The 27,532-nt window shown below is 35.2% G+C and overlaps 2 protein-coding genes across 5 annotated transcripts; both read left to right on the forward strand.

Annotated features, from left to right (window-relative positions):
- The first annotated feature begins 613 nt into the window (after window positions 1-613).
- On the forward strand, window positions 614-7,474 carry LOC137026257 (uncharacterized). 2 transcript variants are annotated; one of them, XM_067393541.1, is made up of 8 exons: window positions 614-725; window positions 4,048-4,374; window positions 4,469-4,789; window positions 5,767-5,835; window positions 5,942-6,109; window positions 6,529-6,576; window positions 6,674-6,730; window positions 7,026-7,474. In XM_067393541.1, exons 2-8 carry the CDS (start codon window positions 4,113-4,115, stop codon window positions 7,085-7,087), a joined length of 987 nt encoding a protein of 328 aa, XP_067249642.1. In that variant the 5' UTR covers window positions 614-725; window positions 4,048-4,112; the 3' UTR covers window positions 7,088-7,474. The 2 variants fall into 2 exon arrangements, with proteins under 2 accessions (XP_067249642.1, XP_067249633.1); XM_067393532.1 differs by lacking the exon at window positions 614-725 and adding an exon at window positions 3,161-3,277.
- A 3,719-nt stretch (window positions 7,475-11,193) lies between these two features.
- On the forward strand, window positions 11,194-26,338 carry tuft1a (tuftelin 1a). Of its 3 annotated transcripts, none has more exons than XM_067404494.1 (12): window positions 11,194-11,428; window positions 17,230-17,295; window positions 19,113-19,214; window positions 19,465-19,551; window positions 19,639-19,704; window positions 19,789-19,866; window positions 21,288-21,398; window positions 23,254-23,477; window positions 23,584-23,689; window positions 23,788-23,871; window positions 24,685-24,779; window positions 24,902-26,337. In XM_067404494.1, exons 1-12 carry the CDS (start codon window positions 11,372-11,374, stop codon window positions 24,972-24,974), a joined length of 1,149 nt encoding a protein of 382 aa, XP_067260595.1. In that variant the 5' UTR covers window positions 11,194-11,371; the 3' UTR covers window positions 24,975-26,337. The 3 variants fall into 3 exon arrangements, with proteins under 3 accessions (XP_067260595.1, XP_067260591.1, XP_067260583.1); XM_067404490.1 differs by lacking the exon at window positions 11,194-11,428 and adding an exon at window positions 14,232-14,410; XM_067404482.1 differs by lacking the exon at window positions 11,194-11,428 and having other exon boundaries at window positions 17,047-17,295; window positions 24,902-26,338.
- Window positions 26,339-27,532: the final 1,194 nt, after the last annotated feature.

Below are 27,532 nucleotides of genomic sequence, written 5' to 3' on the forward strand. Positions count from 1 at the left end.
TGGTTGTCGTTAAGCCAGCTTGGGCATTTCCAGTGAACTGTTAGCTGTTCATTCTGTACTCGCTGTTCATCGACACAAAACCACCAGTGGTTGACTTTTTAATGTTGTATTCATATTTTAATGTAGTTATCACATTTCCCTAATTTGCCAATAGACCAGTTTTATTGATTGCAATAAAGACGAAGCTATTGGGACCATTTAAGAAATGCCATGTCTGTAATTAGACACCCACACGCATTATTTTTTCCATCACTTCAAATGATATTTTTAATGTGGTGACCACAAATATTGTTCATCCTTCTGAGATGGTCTCCATTTGTAAAACCGAACGTTTCAAAATGTTGGAAACTCAACATTTGATTAGAAAACACTGAAAGACATGAATTACCAACGTTTTGGACTAAATATTAAACATTATAAAATCACTAGGTTTAAAAATACATTTTGTCAATGTGAAGTATGAAGTACACACGAAATCTCATGAAAAACAATAACTTTTCTTGTGAATGAATTACACAGAAAGCAAGCATTGTGCGTTCCCTTTGTAATCACAGTAGCTGTCAGTCAGTGCAGCACAAGATCTTGATTTCAGCACACACTTGTGAAAACACACCTTTTATTCACTGAATCTAACTAAAGTGCACAATAAATATTTAACGCTTTTTTTCACGAAAGTGTGAAAACTGATGGTCGAATTTAATTTAAAGCCATGGAGGAACACTGAGGTACGTCATTATTTAATTTTTTTATGTCGTCATATGTTTCAATAACTAAATTAATGCTATGCCTGACTATTTAAGTGTCTATATTCTGATTATAAACTTAAGTATTACACTACTGATGCTCAACACACCAGCAAGTGACATCTCACTGGAAGTTTTCCAGCTGGCTTATATTAATGCAGAAGTACTAAAGAACGCTCCGTGCATATTTCTTACTTTCAGACTTTGAAAACAAATGAGAGAAGGTAAATGTCACACCAGGTTGCAAATAAAAATAGATATATGCAGCAGTTTAAGTTTTATTGACAAAAGAACTCAGAAACTAGAAGCACGAGCAGAACAACCATGTAACACGCAACTGACCAAACTGAAAGAACTGACCAAGAACTGAAAGAAACATAGGGATTAAATAGACCATACAAACCAATCTACAAGTGAATAACATAATGAATAATGAACCATTTAACCTTTTGATTCATGTCTATGATTTGTGTGTGTGTGCGCGTTTTTGTGATTTATTAAGACACAAATTTGTATAATGACATGAGTATTACACTGGTCTGGTATTATGACAAACATGAAATATGAGGACATTTATTCCTCATATTTAAAAAAGCTTTAAAAACATACTAAATAATGTTTTATTAATGCAGAATGTTAGGGGTAGGGTAATGTACAGTTTGTACAGTATAAAAACCATTACACCTATGGAATGTCCTCACTTTGATAGCACACTACACACCTCTGTGTGTAGTGTGTGTTCACACTGCAAGTGGCAACAACTTGCCAAGTTTCATACCATTTCTTAACACAGGAAGATCTAAACACATAACCCACCCAAACAGACAGAAAAGCCAAATCCATTACAACTTTATCTGTACACACCACAGCTGCATTTAACTCCACTTTTAGACATACTCTACACTCGTGAACTTCCCTAAGTACTTTCTCTAGTGGCCATTTTGATGTGCATTCAACTTCATCAAGTGGGAGAAGGAAGTTTACTTGGACAGACCCTCGGCCCCTTGTTTTTGACAGAAAGAGTGAGTCTAATCAATATACACTTCAGGCAGCTCCATTTACGGACACACAGAAGAAAGCTTTGTCTAGGCTCTGCCTCGGTATGGTATATGTCAAGCCATTCTTTAGTCTGGCTGTTTGATGAGAATGACATTAAATGTAGTTGCAATAAATGCGTTAAGAATCCATAGCAGAGGAGGACTGTTATTCTGCTGCGCTCTGAACTGCGGAAGAACTGATGATGGCACGGTTTAATGTTTGGTTGACCAATCAGCTGAAAGGGGTGTTTCATTCCCGGCAACATGTAGAGATCAAATATTCAAGTTGTTTATTCATTTTCTACCCCTGAATGAAAAACGAAAAAATCAAGCCCAATTGACCCTTCACAAAGACCCGCCCCCCTTAGTTACTGTTGCTTTGTCCGACAAGCCAGGGCGCTGTCACGCCACACAGAGTGAAAAATACATTGCAGAGCAAAGAGGACACTGACAACACGTCGACAGACAAGACAGAGCCAGGTTACTTATGATATTAAAAAAAGTCCTAGCTTTCAAATTGTGTAGTTTTTTAAGAAATTCGAACAATAAAAATTGTTTTGTGGCTCTTTAATGTGTCGTGACAGATCACTGTAGCGCCTCAGCTCAAGTGGCTCATGAACCGATCATCTCTTCCTACTAGTTAATTTATTGCATCAAATAAACTTGAATGAACATGAGAAGAAATGTTTCAAATGCGGAAAGACATCAGTACACACCATTTTTCAAGTTCAAGTCCACCGAGGTTAATCTTATTACTCCTGACTGCTTTGTTGGACAAAATGGCGGATTTAGTATTATGATTGGTTAGATCGCTTTTCAATCAAACTCCCGGCGAAGGGTCAATTCTTGTTTTTCTTTTTGTTTGAAAAACATGAAAAACGAAAAAGGTGCCGTTGTTTCATTTTCTGATTTCTATATTAGGCTACATTAAAAAAATGAATGACCAAAAAGATCGTATTCTCCTGTAAGCTAAACCTTTTAATTCAGTACCTTTGTAGTTCTCTACCCTAGTTTATATCTTTAAGTATTGTTGTTCTTATAATAACAAATGTAATGTAGCAAATTGATTCAATGACTTGAAATCACCTTTCGTACTTTGGTACTTCAAAATTAACCATGTGAATGTAAAAGCTCTTGTGGCTTGTGCTGTTATTCAGTCATGCTGCACTTAACTGTCGACGCGAAAGATTTTTTATTTTCAGTCTTCATATTTCCAACTTCTAATAGCAGCTTTCTAATATGATGGCTGAAAACCCCCCATCACAGATAGAATCTCACTGCATCTATATGAGCACATTATTAGTTCATATTTACTTCCTCATTAAATTTAGAGCTACTGAAAACAACTTTGCGAAAGTGCAAAAGTGAAGTGATGTGGCCTTTGCTCAAATATATTTCAGCTGTCCTGCAGTGAGCATCTGTATATAATGGGGAGTTTTCAGCCTTCATATGTTCAACTTCTTTATCTTCTAATATCAGCTTTATTAGATTGCAAAGGTAAGTGTTATTATATGAAGTCAAATTCTTTTAACCAACACAGAAACAAGATATATGCATAATATCAATGTGCTTTGGGTGTGTAAAGGCAGAATGGGTGTAACATGCATGTGATCAGTGTCATTCATAGGCTACATAATGGTTACTTATTTGGAAAATAATTCAATTCTTATTTGTTGTGCTAACAAATGGCTTCTGTTCCTGCTAAAGCAAGAAAGTGTTTTATTAAGGACAGTCTTTGTTTTAACAACATTGTTTGGTGTGCAAAGACTTACCCCGACAATACACGTATATAATGTATATAAATGTATATAAAATTGATATGAAAGTCAGTGGTAACACTTTACAATAAGGATCCATAAGTCAACATTAGTTAATGCATTATAACATTAACAATGAGCTTTACATTTGTTACAGTATTTACTCAACTTTAAGTTGATAAAAATACATCTGTTCATTGTAAGCACAGGTCCAATTAGTAATATTAATAGATACAACTTTTGATTTTTATAATGTATTAGTAAATGTTTAAATGATCATTTACTTATATTTATAAATTATAAATTTTTAATTGTTGGTTCATGTTAACTAACATAGTTAACTAATTTTAACAAATGGAACCGTATTGTAAAGTGTTATTAAGTCGATTTATGAATTTGTAAACACTAGCAATTAAAATAACCATTTATTATAAACCCTGTTGTAGTTTCCTGTCTTCCATGTATCGGTTCTCTCAGGATGTCTCGTTTCTCTTTTTAATTCCCCTTTAGCTCAGACGGAGACACCCTGCAAGCAAGTTTATCACTTTGACATAAACTATGTTCAGGGTGACGATATGTCTATTTCTTGCCTTTCCACAACCCACGCACTGGACTCTCTAACAGTGAAACTACTCAGGACCAACCCAGTTAAAGACATCGTAATCTGTTCAGACTCTCCAGTGTCAGAGCATCAGAGATGGTCTGTGAGAAATGATGCTGGAAATGTTACACTTTACTTGAAAGACATCAATTTATCTGATGATGGCCGTTATGACTGTCAGGTCTACAGTGGTTTGGACTGCCTTAAAACTACTCAGTTTAACCTGAGTGTCATAAGTAAGAATGCAAAGTTTTTATTCAAGCTAATAATCCTCATTGGAAAGCCATATACATATATAATTTAAATACTACTGTGTTTCTTTGGTTTCAGAGTGTAAACCTTTGAACCCTGTTCAGGCAACAGCAAATGCTTCAGTGTTGCTGCCATGCTCTGAACATTCACTGCAAAACGTTACTGATAGAGTTACTTGGAAAATAGTTACTGGTCACCAGTCAACAGAAATAACCCAATATCGTCCTCCACACAAGCCCTCAAACAGCACAGAGAGAGTCCCGAGGCCTCTGTATGAGAGAGTGAGAATACTAGGGAATGGATCTCTGCTAATAAGGGATGCAGTAAATACTGATGGATCCTGGTATAAGTGCAGAGTGAATGAAACAACCTGCTATGATGTGAAGCTGGTGATGAAAGGTGTGTTTTTAATCTAATATTTTATAATCTAATTAATCAATATCACATGGGCATGAGTGCTGCTGTTCTGAATATTACCGCCGCGCTAATATATACAAATGGCATGACTGTGATATTGCTTTTACATGACAGATCAATAAACAAGTTAATTTAGATTTTACTAACTTAAATTGTAACCACAAAATTGCCAGGTGGTATAAGTTTGCTGCAACAATGAAAATAGTTCCCAGCAAGTTCAAAGCAGAATGAACTTTTGCATCTCTGAGCAGCACAACAGTGATGTTTGGTTCCAGAATTAATCATAGTTTGCAATGAATTGATCGGGTGAATAATTCAAAGAATTACTTGTCGCCACCTACTGGAGAGTCACTGAAAAATCCCCAGTACTAATGCACAGACAGACACTCTAATTTGTATAAGACCTGTAAATGGGTTAACATTTGTATTACTGTTTAAATATTTGTTGTTAGTAGATGTTAGTAACATAAAACACATTTTTTCCTGCATCACATGCATTAGTTTGAGTCTCCAAAAAGCCAAAAATAATTACTATTAAAGGTGCTCTAAGTGATCCTGGGTGGAGTAACTAGACCCTCCCTCCTCCTCCTCCTCCTCCTCCTCCCCTCCGTGCTTCCTGAAACAGTCATGAACACGCATTTAAAATCATTCTTGTCGGTTATTGGCTGGAGCATGTTTATTATGTTTAGTGGTCCAGGCTGCACCAGTTTGTTTTTATGCCATTTTCAGAGCTTGGGGCGACTACAGAGACCGTGTTTTTTTACAATGTGTTCAGGGGACAGGCAGCTAGCGGATAGTGAGGAGATGTTTGCTGTATGTGACAAAAAATGTTTTGGCCTAAAAACTCGTGACATCACTTAGAGCACCTTTAAGCTGCTGCGTTTATAAAAGAAATGCTAAATATAACCCTAATTTTTAGATACATTTCTTAACGTAAAATGTTTACATTTTATTTATAGATTATGGCACTTCTCATTCGACAAACAAAATGGATACATTTTCCACCACTTGTCCTACCTGTCACACAGGTAAGACGTAATATATTATGTGTGTGTGCATGTACATGTATCTGATCGAAATAACCATTTTCAATTGAATCATATTTAATATGCTTTTTTTGTGTGCTAAACTCAGCTGACATTCCTGTTGTCCAGACTGAAGGCAACATTGCCGTGAGTCCAGCAGTGACAACTAATCTGACAGTAGTGATTGCCCCAATAGTGTCTCTGTGTGTCCTCACATCACTGATCATCTGTGTGATTCTTTATTTCAAAAAACGAAGGAGCAAAATCAACAGGCAATGTAGGTCTACAACTGAGGTCCTGAAATGTTTAACTCTGTTGAAATGTCACTGTCATAGCAATGGCTTATTGAAAAGGAGAAAGAAAGTGATGACCGTTAATGTCATCAGAACATAGTTCGTATGTGGATATTATACTTCCTGTTATATATTTATCCTTGACTGACTCACCAGTTATTCAAACAGAAACCAGGATCAGCAAACCCCCAAACATTTTTCTTCAAATTATTGATTTTAAAGGTAGATGTTCTTTCTGCATTTGTAAGATGTGATTGTAGCATGTCAGTTAGGGAAAGTTAAATGCTAAATGTGTAAGGATTTAGGCGATTTTAGCTCTTCTGAGCATGTTCTAAAATACTGTACATTTTATGCTATATGATGGTAGAAGTTGATCAGAAGTACCTCTTTTTGTCTCTTGTAGCAACATTAAACTGCCGGTTTTCTGTATATTATTCCCACATTGCAGATGGTAAGTGGCATTCTTTGTAAAATGTTTAAAAGACGTATAAAAGGTTTTGTATCTGATGACAGTCTTTTTTTTTCTCTTTGTTTTCTTTTTCTGATAGGATTGGATGTCCCAGTGTATTCTTTAGTGGAACAAAGCACAGGAACCATGACCACCTGTAAGTTAACACAAAGTATTATTTATATAATTAATTAACTGTATATGAAAAAAGTGTCAAATGAAAAAAGTTAACAGTTAAGCTGGGATAACTCATCAGCTGAGATAACATCAAACTGGGTTGGACTACATTAGATTTCATGCTACATGACCTTTTTGAATGGATGGAATTAAACATCAGTTTTTTTAAACCCTATTTATAGAGAATTTGCAAATGTAAACATGATTCAAACAAATTTTTCTTCAATAATGGCAGGTGGTGTCAAAATTAATTTTTGAACTTTATCTCCCAACAGTTTGTGCTGAACAAACAGAAGAAGCTTCTGCATGTAAACCAAATGACATATATGAAAAGTGAACATTGTAAAATGAATAATTGTTTTTTTTTTTTTACCTAAAAGTCGAGTAATTCCTAAATGAGTGATTATATGGCATTTGTCACTTATTATAATAAAGGAGAAAATACACAAATAATTCTGTGTGACACTCACAAGGCTCCCTGTAATGCTATTTTGATTTTATTGTTTTTTAATACTCTAATGTGAAACCATTATGTTGTCATGAGTTTTGAAATCCTTAGTTCTTTCAAACTCAACTTAAAGATTGTCAAAACAACTAGCAGCCTTTTTATTATAGCACCACTGTCTGTGACTCTGAGATTTGTTTTGTGAGGGACAGTCATAGCATGATACAGACTGATGATTTGATAACTTATCTGACGCAAGAATTAGAGAGTTGAAGACATAAATAGACATTACAGATTCCAGTCTCTGTTTATCAAGGTTTCTTTGAAAATATGAAGAGTGGAAAAGAGTGGTAAATTCATTAGATACATTAAATACATTTGAGAATTAACAGTAGGGGTTGGGTTTGTTTCTTGTGAAAAAAATATTGTGGTTTTCCATGTTATGCATCAGTGTCACGTTATTGCATTAGTTATTTTTCTTAAGAAATCTGGACAGGTTTTACATTAAGATTTCATCATCGCATTCAAGTGAAACCAACTAAAACCATCGTTTGGTACACTGCCAGAAATAATAATAATAATAAACAGATTATAACTTATTTTATACACCATACAAAAGCTTTCCATTAAATTATTAACCTTTTTGTATTTTAAAAAGAGGAGTCAAATCCACACCCTACACACAAGCACGCACACACATGCTCAGCGTATAGTATCACTGATCCATCCCAGTACGTGGAAATTATTACATAATATCAACTGTCACACTTGCTGAAACTATTTTTAAGGAAGGGTCAGGTTTGTGTGTAATGCCTCTGGCACATTTTCATGAATGACTTAGTATTACTATGAAAATGCTTTTTTCTATGTATTCATTTAACAAATAAAGCTATTTGAATTTAAATACAATTAAAACCATGAAGATATTCAAAAACAGCTAGAAGATCTTGCCACATTTTGACATAATATTCACATAATTGGAACTGCTAAATGGACTTTACAGTTAGTTCACCCAAAAATGAAATTCGGTCATTAATTACTCTACCTCGTTCCAAACTCATAAGATTTTCATTCATCTTCGGAACACAAATGAAAAACTTTTTGATGAAATCTGAGAGATTTCTGTCCCTTCATAGACAGCTACGCAACTGACACTTTGCTGCTTCAAAATAGAGAGATCATAAAGAGATCATAAAACTAATCCATATGAGTGGTTTAGTCAAAATTTTCTGAAGAGACTTGAACGCTTTATGTGATGAACACATTTAATTTAGGCTGTAATTCACATATAAACATCGATCAGCAAACATAAACAGAAGCTCAACGAACCTGCTTGACGTGTGAGATCAAACCTCTTGTGGAAGCTCAAACATGCAGCGTAACACAGGAGAATGAACCTCACTGGTTCTCGCATGTCAAGCAAACATACTTGAGCTTCTGTTTACCACAACTGATGTGTGAGTTTAAGAATGTTTATATGTTAATAAAAACCTGAATTAAATCTGTTCATCATATAAAGCGGTCAAGTCTCTTCAGAAGATTTGGACTAAGCTGCTCAAATCATATGGATTAGTTTTAGGATCTCGGAGTGTCAAAGTGTCAGCTGTTGCTTTATGAATTAATTTTACAATCTTGACGAGTCAAAGTGTCAGTTGCGTAGGCAGCTATCAAGGACAAAAAGCTTTGGTAGCCATGGGTGACTTTTCTAGACATATTTATAGGCTACCTTAAGAGATGTAACAGGTTTGACGTTTTTTTTAAATTTCAAATTGACATTATTACAAGTTTTGTGCTCATAAATATTTTGCAACTACAAGGAGCTTGCTATAATTTAATTATGATTACTTTATATAATTGATTATTATAGGCTATATATTATTGATTATATTTCTATAATATCTACTTTAGTTATCAGTTGTTTATATCAGTTTACTATACAAAATCAAGGTAACAGTGATGACAAGTGATAAAGCGTGTCCTTGAAAACTTCAAATGACAATGTGAAATGACAAAGTTTTATTGATTTAAAGGTGCCATCGAATGTTTTTTTTACAAGATGTAATATAAGTCTAAGGTGTCCCCTGAATGTGTCTGTGAAGTTTCAGCTCAAAAAAATACCCCATAGATTTTTTTTAATTCATTTTTTTAACTGCCTATTTTGGGGCATCATTAAATATGAGCTGATTTATGCTGTGCGGCCCCTTTAAATCTCGTGCTCTCCGCCCAGAGCTCACGCTTGCCTTAAAGGTGCCCTAGTGTCGGATTATGTGAGTATTGTATACTGTTATATTGTTTACATTAATTCTGAATGAATTTGAGGCTTTGCTCCGTGGCTAACGGCTAATGCTACACTGTTGGAGAGATTTATAAAGAATGAAGTTGTATTTATGAATTATAGACTGCACGTGTTTAAAAATGAAAATAGCGACAGCTCTTGTCTTCATGAATACAGTAAGAAACGATGGTAACTTTAACCGCATTTAACAGTACATTAGCAACATGCTAACGAAACATTTATAAAGACAATTTACAAATATCACTAAAAATATCATGATATCATGGATCATGTCAGTTATTATTGCTTCATCTGCCATTTTTTGCTATTGTTCTTGCTTGCTTACCTAGTCTGTTGATTCACCTGTGCAGATCCAGACATTACTGGCTGCCCTTGTCTAATGCCTTTCATAATGTTGGGAACATGGGCTGGCATATGCAAATATTGGGGGTGTACACCCCGACTGTTACGTAACAGTCGGTGTTATGTTGACATTCGCCTGTTTTTCGGAGGTCTTTTAAACAAATGAGATTTATATAAGATGGAGGAAACAATGGAGTTTGAGACTCACTGTATGTCATTTCCATGTACTGAACTCTTGTCATTTAATTATGCCAAGATAAATTCAATTTTTCATTCGAGGGCACCTTTAATTAATTGCTGCTAGGAGAAAACATGATAACAGGGTTGTGGTGCAATTTTATATAGACATTTTGTAGAATGACTTGGAGACTTTTGGATTTTCTAGTTGTTCATTATTATGTGTTGTTCCAGTATATGACTGAAGCTATTTCTTGTGTTGCATGCCTGGGCTATGACTGTCCTTCAAAACCGCTTATCAAACTACAGTTTAATACTGTGTCTGGTCTGGACCACAATGATGCAAACTTGTTAAATATGTACTTTCAGTGTTCATCCAATAATTACAGAGTGACACATCAAATTATATAGGACATTGAGATGGGATTGAGGTGAATGTTGACTATAAGGCCTATTACTCATGAGTCTGATTACCTCACTTGAGTTTGACTCTTCCTTGCTCGATATTATATATTTTAACTATTTGAGTATTTAATTGTTCATTATATTTATTTAATATTTATTTAATTTAGTTGACTAATTGATTGAGCAGGCTGCTGTATGTTATGTAGGCTAAATTATTTTTTTTTTCCAATGGAGATTTAATTGGAGATAATAAAAATACATACATTTTTCTTACTTTTTATTATTCTTATTCTTACTTTTTATTATTATTATTATTATTATTATTATTATAAGACAAGCTTTACAGGTAACCTAATAAGCTTAGGCTACAGCTAATTTAAAATTCAATGTAAAATTGATGTGACCGTCCTTGAGTAGTTTATGCAGTCACACTTCTTGACGTCCTCCATTTTTTCTTTTGCTTTTAATAGGATTTGTATAACTTATGGCCGGTCCTTTTCCAGCTATCACTCTGAAGAAGATGACCAACTTTGTAGACATTATTCTGTCGAATCATATTGCCTTTTTCCGTAACCTCGGGATAGTGGAATGAGATCGTGTCGCTCCGGTGGAACACGCCAACAAGACACCTTTCCCGCGGGCTGAGGAGAAACAAACGCAGAGAGATGCCGAAGTAATGAGGTCACAGTACAGATTTCACTCTGACGCGTTATAACGACCCGAGAAACCCGTGAAAAGAAGGAGGAGGACGAGGGGAGTGTCTGCCAAAACCGTTCAGCTCGCGGTGAGGTCTGCACTGAGGCTATTTATTATTCAGCGTTTCGGACCAGATCAGAACAAAACAAAACACAACACCAACGAGCTCGCGCGCGCAAGGGGGATATTCAACTTCTGCTGTTATTTACTTTAGTTACTTAAGTACTACTGTCTTTTTAGTGTAGAAACATAAAGCTAAAATGAATCGAATGGGGAGTATGTGCACATTTGATGAAATCAGATGGGATGACAGAATGGTATGTAGGCTACGAATTTATTCACTATTTATTGTTTAATCTTTATAAAACATCAGATATGTTTCTTTGTTTGATTGTTTGTTTTTAAATGTATGCATATCTTTGCACAGGTCTGAATAAAGTTGGTTGGCTAATTGAAACAAAGGCTACACATAGCCTACATGTATGAATAAGTAGCTACTAGTTAAATTTAGCAAAAAGAAATAAATACATATTAAGTTTTAAGGGAAAATGATGACACAACTTGACAAAGGTTTCTGGGTCGTTTTCTCAACATACTCATAAAAGAGAACTTTGATCCCCCGGGAGGCATTTCTTCCTGGTAAAATATTAAATGCGCTCCCTGTTCCTGATTGGGAACTTCTCTTACCACATTTTTCAACGGTTTAGTGCTTCATTCATTCATTTATATCGTCAAAATTAAGTTTGTGAACCAAATTATCTAAGTGTGACTCTTTATTGATAAACAGTATTTAGCTGCACTAAACCTCCTTTGCCTCCACTTGCCCTTGTCTGTGTGCACAACAGATGCTTAATCTGGTTTAATGTCACTTACTTTATATTTGGTTTCGCTAATAACCTGTGAGAGGAATTTCTGGGGATAGTTAAGCCAAACGCCAGCTGTGTCTGCGTCTGTTCATTCATCAGTATATAAAGTAGGCTACTGTAGGCCTATATAAAGAGTGCTATGTCGAATTATGTGATTAATAACTTGATCTTTCCGTCCAGGTTGACTGGGCAGCCCTTGCTTTTTATGGCCACTTTTTGTACCACAGAATATAGGCTATATAATGGGAAGGTCTTTGCTTTCTACACGGAAGCTGGGCAAGAAGTTAGGAAGAGAGATAGAGCTCAAGTATTAGCTTGATTGTGGCATTGTGATTGTTTCCTTCCTTTTTTTTAAACATGATGGCCATTCACTCTGACTTGACCATTCAAGTCTGACTTAAAGCACCGTACTGTATGTTTTTCAGCAGCTACAGCTTTTGCATGTATTTCAGTTGCAAATATGAAGACAGAACATCATTCTCTGCTTTCTCAACATGAAGCTCTTTAATGGACTCGTCAAACATTACAAGGTCAAAGACCATTTGAGATACATTCTTTAGAGAGTCACGTGCTTACAGATTCTCTTCTGAAAGGACTTTAAATGATTTCATGTAGTTCTCCAGAGGATTAGGGTGAAAACCTTTTAAAATGTTTAAAGTTGCTTTCATTTTTCACTTTTATTCTTTGAAAATGATTTGGAGAGGAAAAGGCAAACAAAAGCTATATTGTTTTTGCAAGTTTAGCCGGATGACCTTAGATTATGTAAGGCGTTTCCCTTTTTTTCCATTTTGCTCATTTACCCCTCCCTCCATAAATACCTCTTTCACTTTTGACATAGAGGGTTAAGAGTCAAACAATAAATATTTAACTTCAAACCTGTATTTACTCACTCTTTATGTGGCTTCTGTGAAAGTACAAATTGTACCTTTCTCATCAAGTTCGCATTATGAAGCAGATTGCATGATAGTCATTAGCCCTCTGTGTGTCTATGGTTCTTATCCTAGAGTGATATACAGTACAGTACAGTGCATACAGTAAAGTAACAACAAATATGTACATTGTACTGTACACATGTGAAAAGTGGGCTTGGTAGTTTTACCTTGAGTTGACAGAGTTCCACAGAACATTGCGGTAAAGTTATCTTTTTTGTCTTGTCAACACTGGAAGCAATAATGATTATTAAAGAATGAATAAATTCATTTGTTTATTACCAGTGTAAACTTTTTAGGTATTTATGCATTTATTTTTTAGAAGAGTAGTGTGCAATGGCATTAAAAGGAAGGAAATGTGCTTTTTTTATGGTTGCAGAAGTTGACAATTAAAATAAACGTCATTTTAGTGTATATATATATATATAGAGAGAGAGAGAGAGAGAGAGAGAAAGAGAGAGAGAAAGATGGCAACTTAGACAAATATTTTTGCTATAAGCAAGACATTTTGAACAACATTTTAGTGCATACTTTCATTTAAAACAATCCCTTTAGCAGATTTTTTTTTATTTTTTATTAATCAATGACATTTGGCATTTCATAAACTTTTTATTTACTATAGGTAATTTAAAGGACTTTTTATAAAGTTTTTTAAGTTTATATTTAAGTTCATAAAGTTAATATTTTATTTAAAAAGAATGCCATTATTAATGTTTCAGTTCACTCAGATTCAGTGTTTGTGTAAAGTCACCATTGTCTATCTACAGTCTCAGGTTTCAGGAGCTATTCAGATTTCTCGCGTGACCTTTACATCTTACCGAGGAAAAATGCTTGCGTGATTAGCCAAGTCTTTTGTCTGTCTCTTTGAGAGGTCCAGAGGCCTGTATCCAATGACACATTCCACTCACGGTTCTCTAATGATCGCCCTCTTTTCATCACCCATCCCTCTCTCTATGTCCTGTGTGTTTCTCTCCCCTTTGTACCTCACACCTGTGTTCAGGTTTCACTCTGACCTGGTTTGATTTTCATTGAACAAACGCCATTGCTCTCCCTCTCCATCTTTTATTAATCATCTGTTTGTTTTCCTAATACCTCAGTGCCACCACCTCTCTGTTTTTCTCTATTTCCTTGGTGCATAAAATATGCAAATCTCATAGAGCTATTGTATAATCTTTGAATAATGATCATTCCTGTGTGACAGTGTTTGCTCTGCCAGAGAGTTTTTGTTTGTGACGCTATGTTGTAATGAATAGCCTGTTGTTCTGATGCCTCAAGCAGAATCCTCACAAACTCCTTTACATTTTTTTAATCCTCTCCCATTACAGGCGTGATAATTTTGTGTTAGGTGCGTGTCAGTTTGCAGGTGTGCGTGTTGTCTTTGTTGCTTTCTTGGGTTGAGGTGTGGTGTTGAACTTGGCTGGCTCGACTCTAAATGCCGCTTTGCCTTCTACGGAAACACCCGATTCGCACACAGTCACAGGACGTTCCTCCGTTAGTACCTCAGGTAAATATATTAATGCATAATTCATTATTTTAAGTTTGTTTACAGTCTTAAACTTCTGTTGATTTTTTTTGTCATGTTTTTGTCGATACTGACTATCCGGTTGCCTTCTGTCTAGTCTGCCCCTCATCCTGGTGGTGTAATTGTTGTTTTGTCTCGTTTTATGGGATTGCGATAAATGTGTTGTTTTGGCCAGGTGGGTCGAGGTGTGGCTGTGTTTTGTCTAGTGATTTACTAAGTGGAACAATAATAATAGATCTTTTTTTTTTTTACTTGGACATCTTGCCTTTGCAAAGTTGCATCACTAGACTAATTTTAAAATCCCTCTGGATGGCATGTTATACACTGTATAACTTCCAGCCTTACATGTAATGTTTTTGACCATAATGTCCTTTAAAATCGACCAAAATGTCAATTGCAGAGTGTGCTGTGGTAGTTTGTTGATATTGTTTGATATGATATGATGATACATACTGTATAGTACCTGAATTGTGTAACAGCTAGACTTGGAGGTCTGTGCATCTTGGTTTTAGCTTCCAAAAAAGGTATGAAATGATATATAATATCATACTATATATATATATATAATTTTGTATTATGTTTGCTGTTGTTGTTTCTGTGCACTAGAAGCTTCTTCTGCTGCCCTCCTGATCACGACAAAACAAAAGATGTTTTCTCATGATTTCCCCTCGATAGAAAAAAATCAGTCAGCTGCAAAGAATTGAAGAGCATCTGTCAAACATCATTCTGTAATCGCACAGATGTCCTGTTCCCTAGAGATGGTTGCCATAAAATAGACCATATGTTCAGAGTCAATATAGTGTTTGATAAAGTTGTAGCCTCTTCCTTAAGTGTCAGACACTGATTTTGAAGTAAAATAGCTTTGATAGACAGAGCTATTTCAGCTTGAGTCTATCCCTGATCAATGTAAAAATGAATTTGCTCATCCGTGATGCACTTTAAAATGTGTTTTGTTACCTCCAAACCAATAACACTTTTAAAGGGATAGTTCACACAAAAATGAAAATTCTGTCATCATTTACTCCTCCTCAAGTTGTTCCAAACCTGTATAAATTTCTTTCTTCTGCTGAACACAAAGAAGATATTTGGAAGAATGTTTGTAACCAAGCATATCTCGTCCCCCATTGACTACCATAGTATTTTTTTTCCTACTATGGTAGTCAATGGGGGACGAGATCTGCTTGGTTACAAACATTATTCCAAATATCTTCCAAAGAAATTTATACAGGTTTGGAACAACTTGATGGAGTGTAAATAATGACAGAATGTTAATTCTATCAACTATCCCTTCAAGTCAAGATCTCAATAAAACAAGATAGAAAAATAATATTAATATTAATTGTATAATTTATATGAATACAAATAATACAATAATAAAATAGTTAAATACTAAAAATAATGCATGACCTTTTAGGTCTTCTGTATACCTCTTTAAGGTGACTGTATGAAAACAAATCATGTTTTTGCACATGCCACAGATACTTTTCATTGTTTGACAAAGGAATGAAAGAATACTTGATTACTTAATGACATACTTAATATCATATAATGTCATTTGCCATATATTGTATCTCATATTCTGTCTCGTTATTACTTATTACTATATCATCCTTGTACTTTTGTTCTATTATAGTGAACTCACTGCAGTTTCTCTATTTACAGTATACATGATGTCAATTGCACTTTAACAGTCATCTCCCATTATACACCATTCACTCATGTCTCCTCCTATTTTTATATTCTTTGTCATTTGCACTCAGCCCTGTTCTATTGCCTTCTATATTACTTAAATAACAACTGCCCTAATGACAGTAAATAAGAATTACGGCTAATCTTGTAGAGTATGACTGGAATGTGTCTCATGTGAATGTGTAATGTCCTTTGTCACCTTTGTTCTGAATTTTTAGGCACTTGATCTTTACCCCATTAATTACCAGGGACATTTTCACAGTCAGTTCAGGCCTGTTTCCCACATGTTTGTTAAATATGTCACAGTTTGTGCATGCTGTCTGCAACACACTCTTTTTTAGAACTTCCCGTCCCACTGTGACTCACCTAGACAACTTTTAGAGTCAGCAGACTCTTCTAGATTTATGCATGGACACAAACACACGCATTTGTCCATCGATTTGTGGTTGGTTTAATAGGTCCACTTGTCATTGTTTAATATTTTTTAATCAGATTATATTCCTGAAAACCATATACATTTATTCTGACAGGTTAACATCAATATCTCTTAATTTGGTTATGTGAATGTTATCGTTAGAGTGTTTCCTCTGATCTGTTTGTGTTGCCAAAGCTTTATAGTCTCTGCTTTGTCTCTTCCTGTGTCCAACAGACATAGTTTATGTTGTTGATGGGTGTCTGGGTTGTCATGGTGATATTCCGTTCTGCGCTGGTGTGCATTGTTCCGTTTAGATTTGTGGCATCCCGCCTCCATTTTTGTTACGATTTAAATTTACATTCAAATACAAAGTTTTGGCAAAGCCTACAAGGCTCAAAAATTTTCCAGAAGCTGGGGAACAAATCAAATCAAACTTTGTATATATCCTAGAGACTGGACTGTAAATGCCTTTCGCTTTCGCTTTTTTTCTTTCACATTGAGCAACCACAGACCCTCATGCCAAACTTTAATGGGCCATTGGCCTCCAGTCAGTCTCTCTCCCTCAGAGGGCATTACTCAGTTTCTCCTCCCCACATGTTCCCCTCATCCGTGCAGCTCCCACCCTTTCGCTTTCTATAACGGTCTCTTTGTTGCATCCCTCACTCACATTTGTGCTTCTCTTCATGTCATTATTCAGAACGGGCACAGAACGCTCAGACTGACTCTCCACGAGCAGAACCAGCAGCAGCCCACCACAGAGAAGGTAAATGTCTGTTTCTTTCTGTTTCATACGTAGTAAAATAGATGAGCGGCAGATGATCTTGTAGTGACATAAGATTTTAAAATATATTTGACTGAGTTCAGTGTTTCTGACTCTGGGAAGGTTTTATAAGAATGAATACATGCCTGTTTGAAACCATTTCTGCATGGAATCTCTGATGTTTATGCTTTAGCTGAAGTTGTACCAGAATGTTCCAGTATAATACCAGGACAGTAGTTAGTATTATTGAGCCTGACTTAACTTGCTGTCCAATATTTATATTTATACATATTTATGTACATTTAGATTTAGATCACATCAGATACAGTTTTGATAGATTGTAGTTGTGTATTGTATGCTTAAGCTTAATTATTTCTACTGTTGTGTACATCCTGATTATTTCTGGTTATGCTGTGATAGTGATTCTGTGGAATCTGTTCAGATTAACTTCAGTGGAATTACATGCCCACGCATACATTCTCTTTGGTCCATTTCTCATTCTTTGTCTGTCTAACAAAATTAGTTGATGTCAAGTCGATATTTGATATTTAATTGTGCATGCTAATTTCCCCTTTTTATATTTAGAATACCTTTGCCATCACCGAACACTAAAATGGAATCATTTTTTAAAAAAAAAAACCTGTTAAATCTAAAATTTAGCAAATATCTAAATGAATATCATTTTTTCATACTGTACATTATAATGTTGTGATGCCTAAATTCTCTTGTTTTTAGCTTTAAATGTTTTATTTTTAAAATATTTTGACAAAATAGTATGCCCATTTTACCATATTTTTATATTTAGATTACCTGTGCCTTCATCGAACCATAAAAAATGAATAATTTTTAACACTGATAAATGTAAACTTTACTAAATATCTAAATTAATATACATTTTTATAAAATATTGTCAGCCTTAATATCTGCTATTTATTGATTGTCGGCCATAACATGAAAATAATTATCGGCTTATCAATATCGCCAAGAATGTTAATATCTGTGAACCCCTAATTATCATACTAAAATAAAGATATTTTCTATTTTGAGCCATTCAAATAGCCATTCAAATAACAATTTGTCTGTTTGCAGTGACCAGCATGCTTCAGAGCAGTCATGTTATATAATGTGCTGTGTTAGAAAATCTGTATACTTTGGGTGATAATTGTTTGTTTTGTTTTTTGTATGCTTAAGCTTAATCATTTCTACTGTTGTTTACGGCCTGAATATACAGTGATTCTGTGGAATCAGTTCAGATTAACTTCAGTGGAATTACATGCCCACACATACATTCTCTTTGGTCCATTTCTCTTTCTTTGTCAGTCTGCCAAAGCTCTATAAACATAAGGAACATGTGGCTTTGTTCCAGGGGACATTCTTGTAGAACCAGAGGCCCTTTGTTTCAGATTCCAGAAACTGCATAACTTTCCATGTCCCTTTTCCCACATCTGCGTCCATTCCTGCTCTTTAGGGGTTTCCTGCTACTTATTGTGTTTCAGAGTTATTTATACTTTGCATTTAGAAAGGGCCCTTGTTTTCTGCAAAGACATGCAAATGTAAAGGTTGATTCTGAAAAACTTATAGACTGGTATAGGTTATCAGCTTTTATTGGAGATATCAGTTTGTATCTTAAATATATTAAATATTTTTTAAAAATTACTTTATGAAAACACTAGATAATTAAGACATCATACTATTTAAATAAGTGGAAGTCCCGCTGATTAAGCTTCTATATGTTGTCACAAAACATAAAAGAGCTGTTAATAGACATATACTATTCATATACTATTGGCATTTAAAATGTATTTTTCATGTCATTCCAGCCAATTGGCAGAGCTTTTGCTTTGGTACAACCAACCTCTGAGAGACAGCCACTGAAGCCTGATCTGATCAAGCCATCTGAAGACCAGGGTGAGGTCATCAAGGTGGGTGTCTTTAGATTTTAATTATTACTGATCATTATTACATGACCTGTATGACCTGTAATGTAAAAGGATAATTAGATCTGATACTAAGTAATTTAATTTGTAGCTCTGCCCTAAACTAGGCAGAACTAGACTAAAATTTCAACACATTTAATTTCAGGCATGTGTTGATTGAAATCAGTGATTTCAATGCTTATGTTATGTTTTTTTTTTTTTTTTTTTTTTAAATATATTTGGATTTACTTGTCAGGTATATCTGGAAGACCGCAAAGAGGCACAAGCCAGACACCAACAGAGTCTAAAGATGCTCTCAGAGGAAGTTTCACAAATACAGGAGGTCAGAGCAAAAATACTCGCATTTCCCACTTTTCTGTGTTTGGCTGTTTTCAGAACATGTGTTTTAACTGTGTTGTACTGTGTGCAGGTGAGATACTGTCTAAAGAACCTCAGAGAGCAGATGGCAGCTAAAAGTCACAGAGCAGAACATAAGGTGAGGCAATCTGCAGATATATGTGTGCTCTTCTAAGCTAGATTAAGCATAAATGTTAACTGGCTCTCCTTTTCTCACCCTCAGCTGGTATTATCTGGTCCTGGTCCCAGAAAAGTTACTAATTCAGCACTTAAACAGACCCTAAATGGTTTTGAGAGACAGGTGAGAGATTATATGCCATGTTGCTTTACACACACACACACACACACATGCTAATTTCCCCTTTTTATATTTAGAATACCTTTGCCATCATTGAACACTAAAATGGAATCATTAAAAAAAAAAAAAAAACTGCGAATATCTTAATGAATATCATTTTTTCATACTGTACATTATAATGTTGTGATGCCTAAATTCTCTTGTTTTTAGCTTTAAATGTTTTATTTTTAAAATATTTTGACAAAATAGTATGCCCATTTTACCATATGTTTATATTGAGATTACCTGTGCCTTCATCGAACCCTAAAAATGAATAATTTTTAACACTGATAAATGTAAACTTTAGCAAATATCTAAATTAACATTCATTTTTCATACGTTGCTTTATAATACTGTGATGCCAAAATTCGCTTGAATTATTTTTATAAAATATTGTCAACCTTAATATCTGCTATTTATTGATTGTCGGCCATAACATGAAAATAATTATCGGCTTATCAATATCGCCAAGAATGTTAATATCTGTGAACCCCTAATTATCATACTAAAATAAAGATATTTTCTATTTTGAGCCATTCAAATAACTATTTGTCTGTTTGCAGTGACCGGCATGCTTCAGAGCAGTCATGTTATATAATGCGCTGTGTTAGAAAATCTGTATCCTTTGGGTGATAAATGTTTTTTTGTTTTGTTTTTTTCTATCATTTAGATCATGTAATTGCTTATTCACACCCTTATCTCTGCAATCTGTTAGCAAAAAGCATATCAACAAACCCCGCAGCAGTAAACACCCATTAGTTTATGTGTTATCCAGGAGCTATTGAGGAATTAATCACCCAGGAAACCATACAAAAACGCATAGCTCGGGAAACATGTTAAGCCACCTGCAGTAATTATCTTTAGTTCGTTCTAATCGCTGGTATTTGTTCAACAGGTTTTAACGTTTCTCAAATTCTTCACATTCTTGTTTTTTGTTGCTTGATGAAACTAAATGTGGCGGCAGCAGATTCTTTTTAGGAATGAATAATGTGGATTATCCTCCCAATGGGATGTGTGTGCCTGGGTAGTTAGAGCAGGAATATGGATGGAAAAGCTGAGCTATGACAGCATACGTCAGTGTTTAAACACACACCCTGTTGACGCATATACAGAGAAGATCCCTCCCTCTTTCTCTCCAACTTACACATCATCTCGCGCTCACACACGTCTATAAATAACTGCTGGGAGAGGTGTGGGCGTGTTTCAATGGAAATATTTTGTGGAATATTAAGTACCGTTTGCTACTATTGCTTAAACCACTATGTTGTGTAACTAATGCAAGACACATGTAACAAGTACATGAACACACATACAAACTCATCTGTCACCAAACAAATTCCAGATTGTTTTCATTAACATTTTGTCGCTATATTCTGTCTCTCCAGGATAGTGTGGATGAGCAGGAAAAAGAGAAGATGAGGGAGGCCAGTAAGCGTCTGTATGCTCAACTCCAAGACACAGAGAAGAAACACCAGGAGGAGAGAGAAAAACTGCTGGTTAGTCTCTTTCACTTTTTAGCATTCGGTTCTTTTATGACATCCAAGGATCCTAATGTTATGGATCACATAGAGCATTCAAAGGAACTTTTGTTAGACTGTCTTCAGAGAAGGTGTGAGTTCAGTTATACTAATACAGTGGCAGACATTTCCACTAGTCAACTGGCTCAGATCCAGGTTGGGAAAGAACAGTGTGTGCAGGGGTGAGATCGCACATTCTTTCATGATGATGTTCTGTTTCGTAATCGGCTACTGCTTGCATTTTATATGTCAAGGATTTCAGTGTTAGGCAAGTAGCTGATGTCAAACCGATACTGTAAAAATCTAAACTGAAACTTCCTGTCACTGTTGTTCTGACAAGGAATCATCTGCTATATAGCAAGAACAATAGGGAAAAATGGCAGATGGAGCAATAATAACTGACATGATCCATGATATCATGATATTTTTAGTGATATTTGTAAATTGTCTTTCTAAATGTTTCGTAAGCATGTTGCTAATGTACTATTTAATGTGGTTACCATCGTTTCTTACTGTATTCACGGAGACGAGAGCCGTCGCTATTTTCATTATTAAACACTTGCAGTCTGTATAATTCATAAACACAACTTCATTCTTTATAAATCTCTCCAACAGTGTAGCATTAGCCGTTAGCCACGGAGCACAGCCTCAAATTCATTCAGAATCAAATGTAAACAATATAACAGTATACAATACTCACATAATCCGACACATGCATGCCGCATGCATGACGAACACTTTGTAAAGATCCATTTGAGGGTTATATTAGCTGTGTAAACTTTGTTTAGGCACTGTTTAAGGCAAGCGCGAGCTCCGTGGGCATCGAGCACGAGAATTAAAGGGGCCGCACAGCATAAATCGGCTCATATTTACTGATGCCCCAAAATAGGCAGTAAAAAAATTTATTAAAAAAAATCTATGGGGTATTTTGAGCTGAAACTTCACAGACACTTTCAGGGGACACCTTAGACTTATATTACATCTTGTAAAAAAACGTTCGATGGCAACTTTAAATACATGTAAAAATCATGAACAGTCAGCCATTCATTATTGCAAAATAAACCCTGATAGAGTGATCAGGACCCAGACACAAAGCATCATCCTGAAGGGACTAATTATACTTTTTCCTGTTTATTTTCAATAATCAGTAATACTTAAGTTTAGTTGTTTAGTTTAAGTGTTTAGTTTACACGTGAGCAGCACGGTGTATGTGTGTGACCTGTCCAATACTTATAGTTATTTAATAGTGAGAATTGGACCCTAAACTAAAGTGTGACCTAATAATCTTGCTTATAATGACTGCTTACAAAATAAATAAATATATCTTCCATTATTTAAATGTGCTTTCATCAAAAACTTGCTTTAATAAATAAATAATCTAAAAGCAACATCATAGGTTGCTTTTATCAAAAACTTGTTGGCCTATAAAGATATTACATTTTTATGCATTATTTGACAGAATTTGGAGATTTTTTCTAACATACATTAACCCATCATTAATAGCAAATATAAGTAAATATACAGCATATACTGTATATAATAATACATTTACAATTATAGTGATATTATATTCTCTATGACTTATGGACTTATGGACATTGGATAACTTTCCTGAGGTAAATGAAATATCAGGTGACAAATTGTTTACAAATTTAGGTTGTTTACAAATGTAAATATACAGTTTAGGGCTCATTGTACAAAACAATATTTGTCCACAGAATCCTATGATTGACAAATCAGATTTGAGTATTCCAGAAAGCTGTGTAAAAAACATAAATGTGTCTTTTGTGATTTGTGAATTAATTATTTTTTGTCTGTGTTCATGTTCTTGTAGGCGGAGGCGCATCAGTATAAGCAGAAGTTATCTGAGCAGAGTGAGTATCTGAAGAAAGTTCAGCAAAGCAAGGAGCAGCAGGATAAACAGATCGAAGACCTCCAACGCCTCATGGGCGGCATGGAGCAGGAAAGCTCCACCCTCAGAGACCAGCTGATGACCAAAGAAGCCGAACTCCTGCAGCTGCACGAACTGAGGGAGGAGGGCCATGCAGGGAGGGAGAGGTGGGGGCTATGACATATCTTACTGGTTTTGTCACGTAATGTTGCCTTTTTTAACTTTAAACATCTATTGAGTGTTGCTGTAAACAATTGCCTATTCATGTAACAGGTTAGAAGAGCTGGAAAAGGAAAATGCGATTTTGAAAGAAAAGATTCATCACTTGGATGACATGCTCAAGAGTCAACAGAGAAAATTACGGCAAATGATTGAACAGGTACGTGTGAACACACAAACACACACACACTCTCATATGAACTTTTGTCATGTTAGGCTCACGTACTAACACAAGCTTTCCATCGTTGTGTCGTTTAGCTTCAGAACTCGCGCATGGTGATTCAGGAGAGAGACAGAGTGATCAGAGAGCTGGAGGAGAAGGTGGCCATGTTGGAGGCAGAGGTCAGTTTATAAGATATAAACACATCTAGGTGGAATTCACAATTGTCAACAATTTTGGTTCTGATTCCAATTCCTATAACTGATTCTAGTTCCTTAATGGTTCCATAAATGATTATTTTACTGTAGCATTTTTCAATCCTTTAAAAATAAACAAATAAACAATTCTTTAAAAAGGTGTGTTTACATTGACTTGTGACTTTTCACAGAGTCCAATCCAATATTTGGCTGTAACTACACTGAAAAAACAATTTGCAACAATTTTCTATTTCACAAATAATTACAAAGAAGTAACACATTGAAATAAACACGAAATTTTGAAGTAGAAACAGTGGTAGTATTTTCTTGTAACACATACAGCAGTACGCATTTGTACTTGTGTTTGATTCTCTAAAGAACTGACTCATTGGAGTCATTCATTCAGGAATCATTTGGGCCACAATGGTTGTGCTGATTGATTCACTAAAAGAATCGATTCTTTAGAGTCATTTGTTCAGGAATTGGACTACACTGGTTATGCTGTATGTTTTTGATTCACTAAAAAGAATCAATGAGAGTCATTCAGTTTTTATATTTTAAAAACATGGTTTTGAAAAAAATCAGCTCTCGTTTTTCAACCATAGTATAATTCTTCTGTCAATCATCTGATCATAATTTTATGAATTACTGCTGAAAACGCCCCCCAAATGTTTCTTTCATAAATCAAATAATATTCCTTTTACAGCATACAAAAGTGATTAGTGAATTCACTCTTTCATCTGAGATCTCACGAGTGTTTCTTGAAGTCTGACCTTTGTGAATGCGCTTCGCTTACAGAACAAACAAATGCGCGATCAGATGGATTACTACCTGGGGAGTCAAAGGTCAAATTCATACCTGCCATCAGACGGCAATGCGCAGATTGTCTACAGGTAGGACATGCAAATTATCCCGATAGCTACATTCAAATTATTTTATGCAAACTGTCACATATGCTTGATAACGGACATACAAGCACACACATTCAAAGTCTATTTATGTGTCTCCTCCGCAGCAAGCCTCTGAGACCTTCCACCCAGACCAACAAGAGTCTGCCCTTCATCAAAGTCATTGAAATTAAATCATGAACATTACCACAGCAACATCACATCATTGCTATGACCACCGCACCATCCTCCAGTATCAGTGCAGGAGAATACTAGCAACACAAATGACCACAGACTTTCACCAAAGGACATACAATTGCTTTAATGTCTAAAGGCCTTTTCTCCAAGAATGCTTCTAACAATGCAGAGGTCTGTTACTGTTATTGCTACAATTATTTACTATGAATAATCAATGTAGGTTTGACACAACAGGGACTGTTAAAGTGAACATATCCATTTTTATGAAGACAAGTGAAGAAAACAAAAATGAAGAACTCGTTTGCATTATTGTGAGAAGTGTGAAGGGCTTCTAGATGGATGCTGGGGATATTTTGGTATTTATTTGAGGCTGGCCCTCTAAAGATGATGTCTTTCACCTAACATTAATGGACAGACAGACAACACCCTCATTGAGCTCTCTTTATCTCTCATAATCTCCCTCGGTATTAACTCGGCTAAAGGCTTGTGGGATAAAGGGGTCTTTTTCTGAGTTAGAAAAATTATAGAGATGATAACAGATGGGGAAAACATTTTTATTTTATTTTAACCCTTGAAGGGATATGAAGTAAAGAAGGATGAAGGATTTTTATATATTATTTCGGAGAGCATGGAAAATGATCAGGAACAGCAGTTCCTCAAATAATACTGATTGTGCTGAAAGAACTAAAGGGGAGACAGTGAGTTATGGCATGCTTATCCTGAAACAAAAAAACTGCAACAAATATTTATTCTTCATCTACAAAGAGAAACAGCGGGAGAATCCAATGACTCGCCTTCTATGAAAAACAAAGACGCCTTGTAAGTGTTTCATAAGTTTGAAAGAATGTAACACTTGTCCTCCACTGAGCCAGACTAGTTCAGGCCAGTAGAACACAGTGTGACCCCTGTTATCCAGTCCAGCCAACCGCTGCAGTTACTCAGTTAGCCATTTACAACATTGAGTAAACACATTTTATAGCACCTGGTTAGAAAACGGATGTGATTGGCTGGAGCACCTGGCTACCTTAAAGTAATGCCCACGTGAACAGTTAATAATATCACAAAAGAGATTTATTTATTCTTCATTAATTTAATTCTGGACAAGGGTGTGTTGAAATATGCATTTCATTCCCATGTTTATCTTCACTTTCACACCTTCACAGCTGTAGATAGTTTTGTGTATATTTTCTGTTTGTGTGAACTTTAACCTTAATGTGAATTCATTAGAAAGGCTTCATATTAGCATGCAACATCCTTTATTTTTTTTAATAATATTTTTTTAGTAAAAACGAGTGTAATGCTTGAATTAATGGCATCTTGTGTATTATATTTAAATAAACTAGTTTCATGAATGTTGTTTTCTTGCTTTTTCTCGTGTCAACAAAGGAATGTGGTTAATGGTTATATGGTTGGTTTTATGGCATCTTAAAAACAATGTAATATCAACATTTTATAATATGGTACCAGGGAATCTGACTACTGTTACAAACACAGCAATGTTTTTATTTTATATGGAAATACACACGAGTTTCACAAGGTAATATTGAATGATTTCTGAAGGATCATGTGACACTGAAGACTGGAGTAATGATGCTCAAAATTCAGCTTTGTCATCACAGGATATAAAATATATTAAAAAAGAAAACATTTGTTATAAATTGCAATAATATTACTGTTTTATTGTGTTTTTTAATCAAATAAATACAGTACTGGTGAGCATAAGAGACTTAAAGCTGCCATCAAACGTTTTTTGTTGTAATATAATGATGTAATATAAGTCTAAGGTGTCCCCTGAATGTGTCTGAAGTTTCAGCTCAAAATACCCCATAGATTTTTGTTAATTAATTTTTTTAATTGTCTATTTTGGGGCGTCATTAAATATGGGCCGATTTAAGCTGTGCGGCCCCTTTAAATGCTGACGCTCCCTGCCCACGGAGCTCACGTTTGCCTTAAACAGTGCCTAAACAAAGTTTACACAGCTAATATAACCCTCAAATGGATCTTTACAAAGTGTTCGTCATGCATGTGTCGGATTATGTGAGTATTGTATATTGTTATATTGTTTACATTTGATTCTGAATGAGTTTGAGGCTGTGCTCCGTGGCTAACGGCTAATGCTACACTGTTGGAGAGATTTATAAAGAATGAAGTTGTGTTTTTGAATTATACAGACCAAGTGTTTAAAAATGAAAATAGTGACGGCTCTTGTCTCCGTGAATACAGTAATAAACGATGGTAACTTTAACCACATATAACAGTACATTAGCAACATGCTAACGAAACATTTATAAAGACAATTTACAAATATCACTAAAAATATCATGATATCATGGATCATGTCAGTTATTATTGCTTCATCTGCCATTTTTCACTATTGTTCTTGCTTACCTAGTCTGATGATTCCCCTGTGCAGATCCAGATGTTAATACTGGCTGCCCTTGTCTAATGCCTTTCATAATGTTGGGAACATGGGCTGGCATTTGCAAATATTGGGGGCTTACACCCCGACTGTTATGTAACAGTCGGTGTTATGCTGACATTCGCCTGTTTTTCGGAGGTCT

Source organism: Chanodichthys erythropterus, chromosome 2 (assembly GCF_024489055.1).
Source record: "Chanodichthys erythropterus isolate Z2021 chromosome 2, ASM2448905v1, whole genome shotgun sequence".
NCBI classification, from domain to species: domain Eukaryota; kingdom Metazoa; phylum Chordata; class Actinopteri; order Cypriniformes; family Xenocyprididae; genus Chanodichthys; species Chanodichthys erythropterus.

Excerpts from the sequence above, each read along its gene's own strand:
- LOC137026257 (XM_067393532.1), top strand. The coding sequence starts at position 3,208 with ATGGGGAGTTTTCAGCCTTCATATGTTCAACTTCTTTATCTTCTAATA. Across the intron at positions 3,278-4,047 it reads AGCTTTATTAGATTGCAAAG|CTCAGACGGAGACACCCTGC; the intron begins GTAAGTGTTATT and ends ATTCCCCTTTAG. Across the intron at positions 4,790-5,766 it reads TGTGAAGCTGGTGATGAAAG|ATTATGGCACTTCTCATTCG; the intron begins GTGTGTTTTTAA and ends TTTTATTTATAG.
- tuft1a (XM_067404482.1), top strand. The coding sequence starts at position 17,062 with ATGGGCCATTGGCCTCCAGTCAGTCTCTCTCCCTCAGAGGGCATTACT. Across the intron at positions 17,296-19,112 it reads AGCAGCCCACCACAGAGAAG|CCAATTGGCAGAGCTTTTGC; the intron begins GTAAATGTCTGT and ends ATGTCATTCCAG. Across the intron at positions 19,867-21,287 it reads TAAATGGTTTTGAGAGACAG|GATAGTGTGGATGAGCAGGA; the intron begins GTGAGAGATTAT and ends CTGTCTCTCCAG.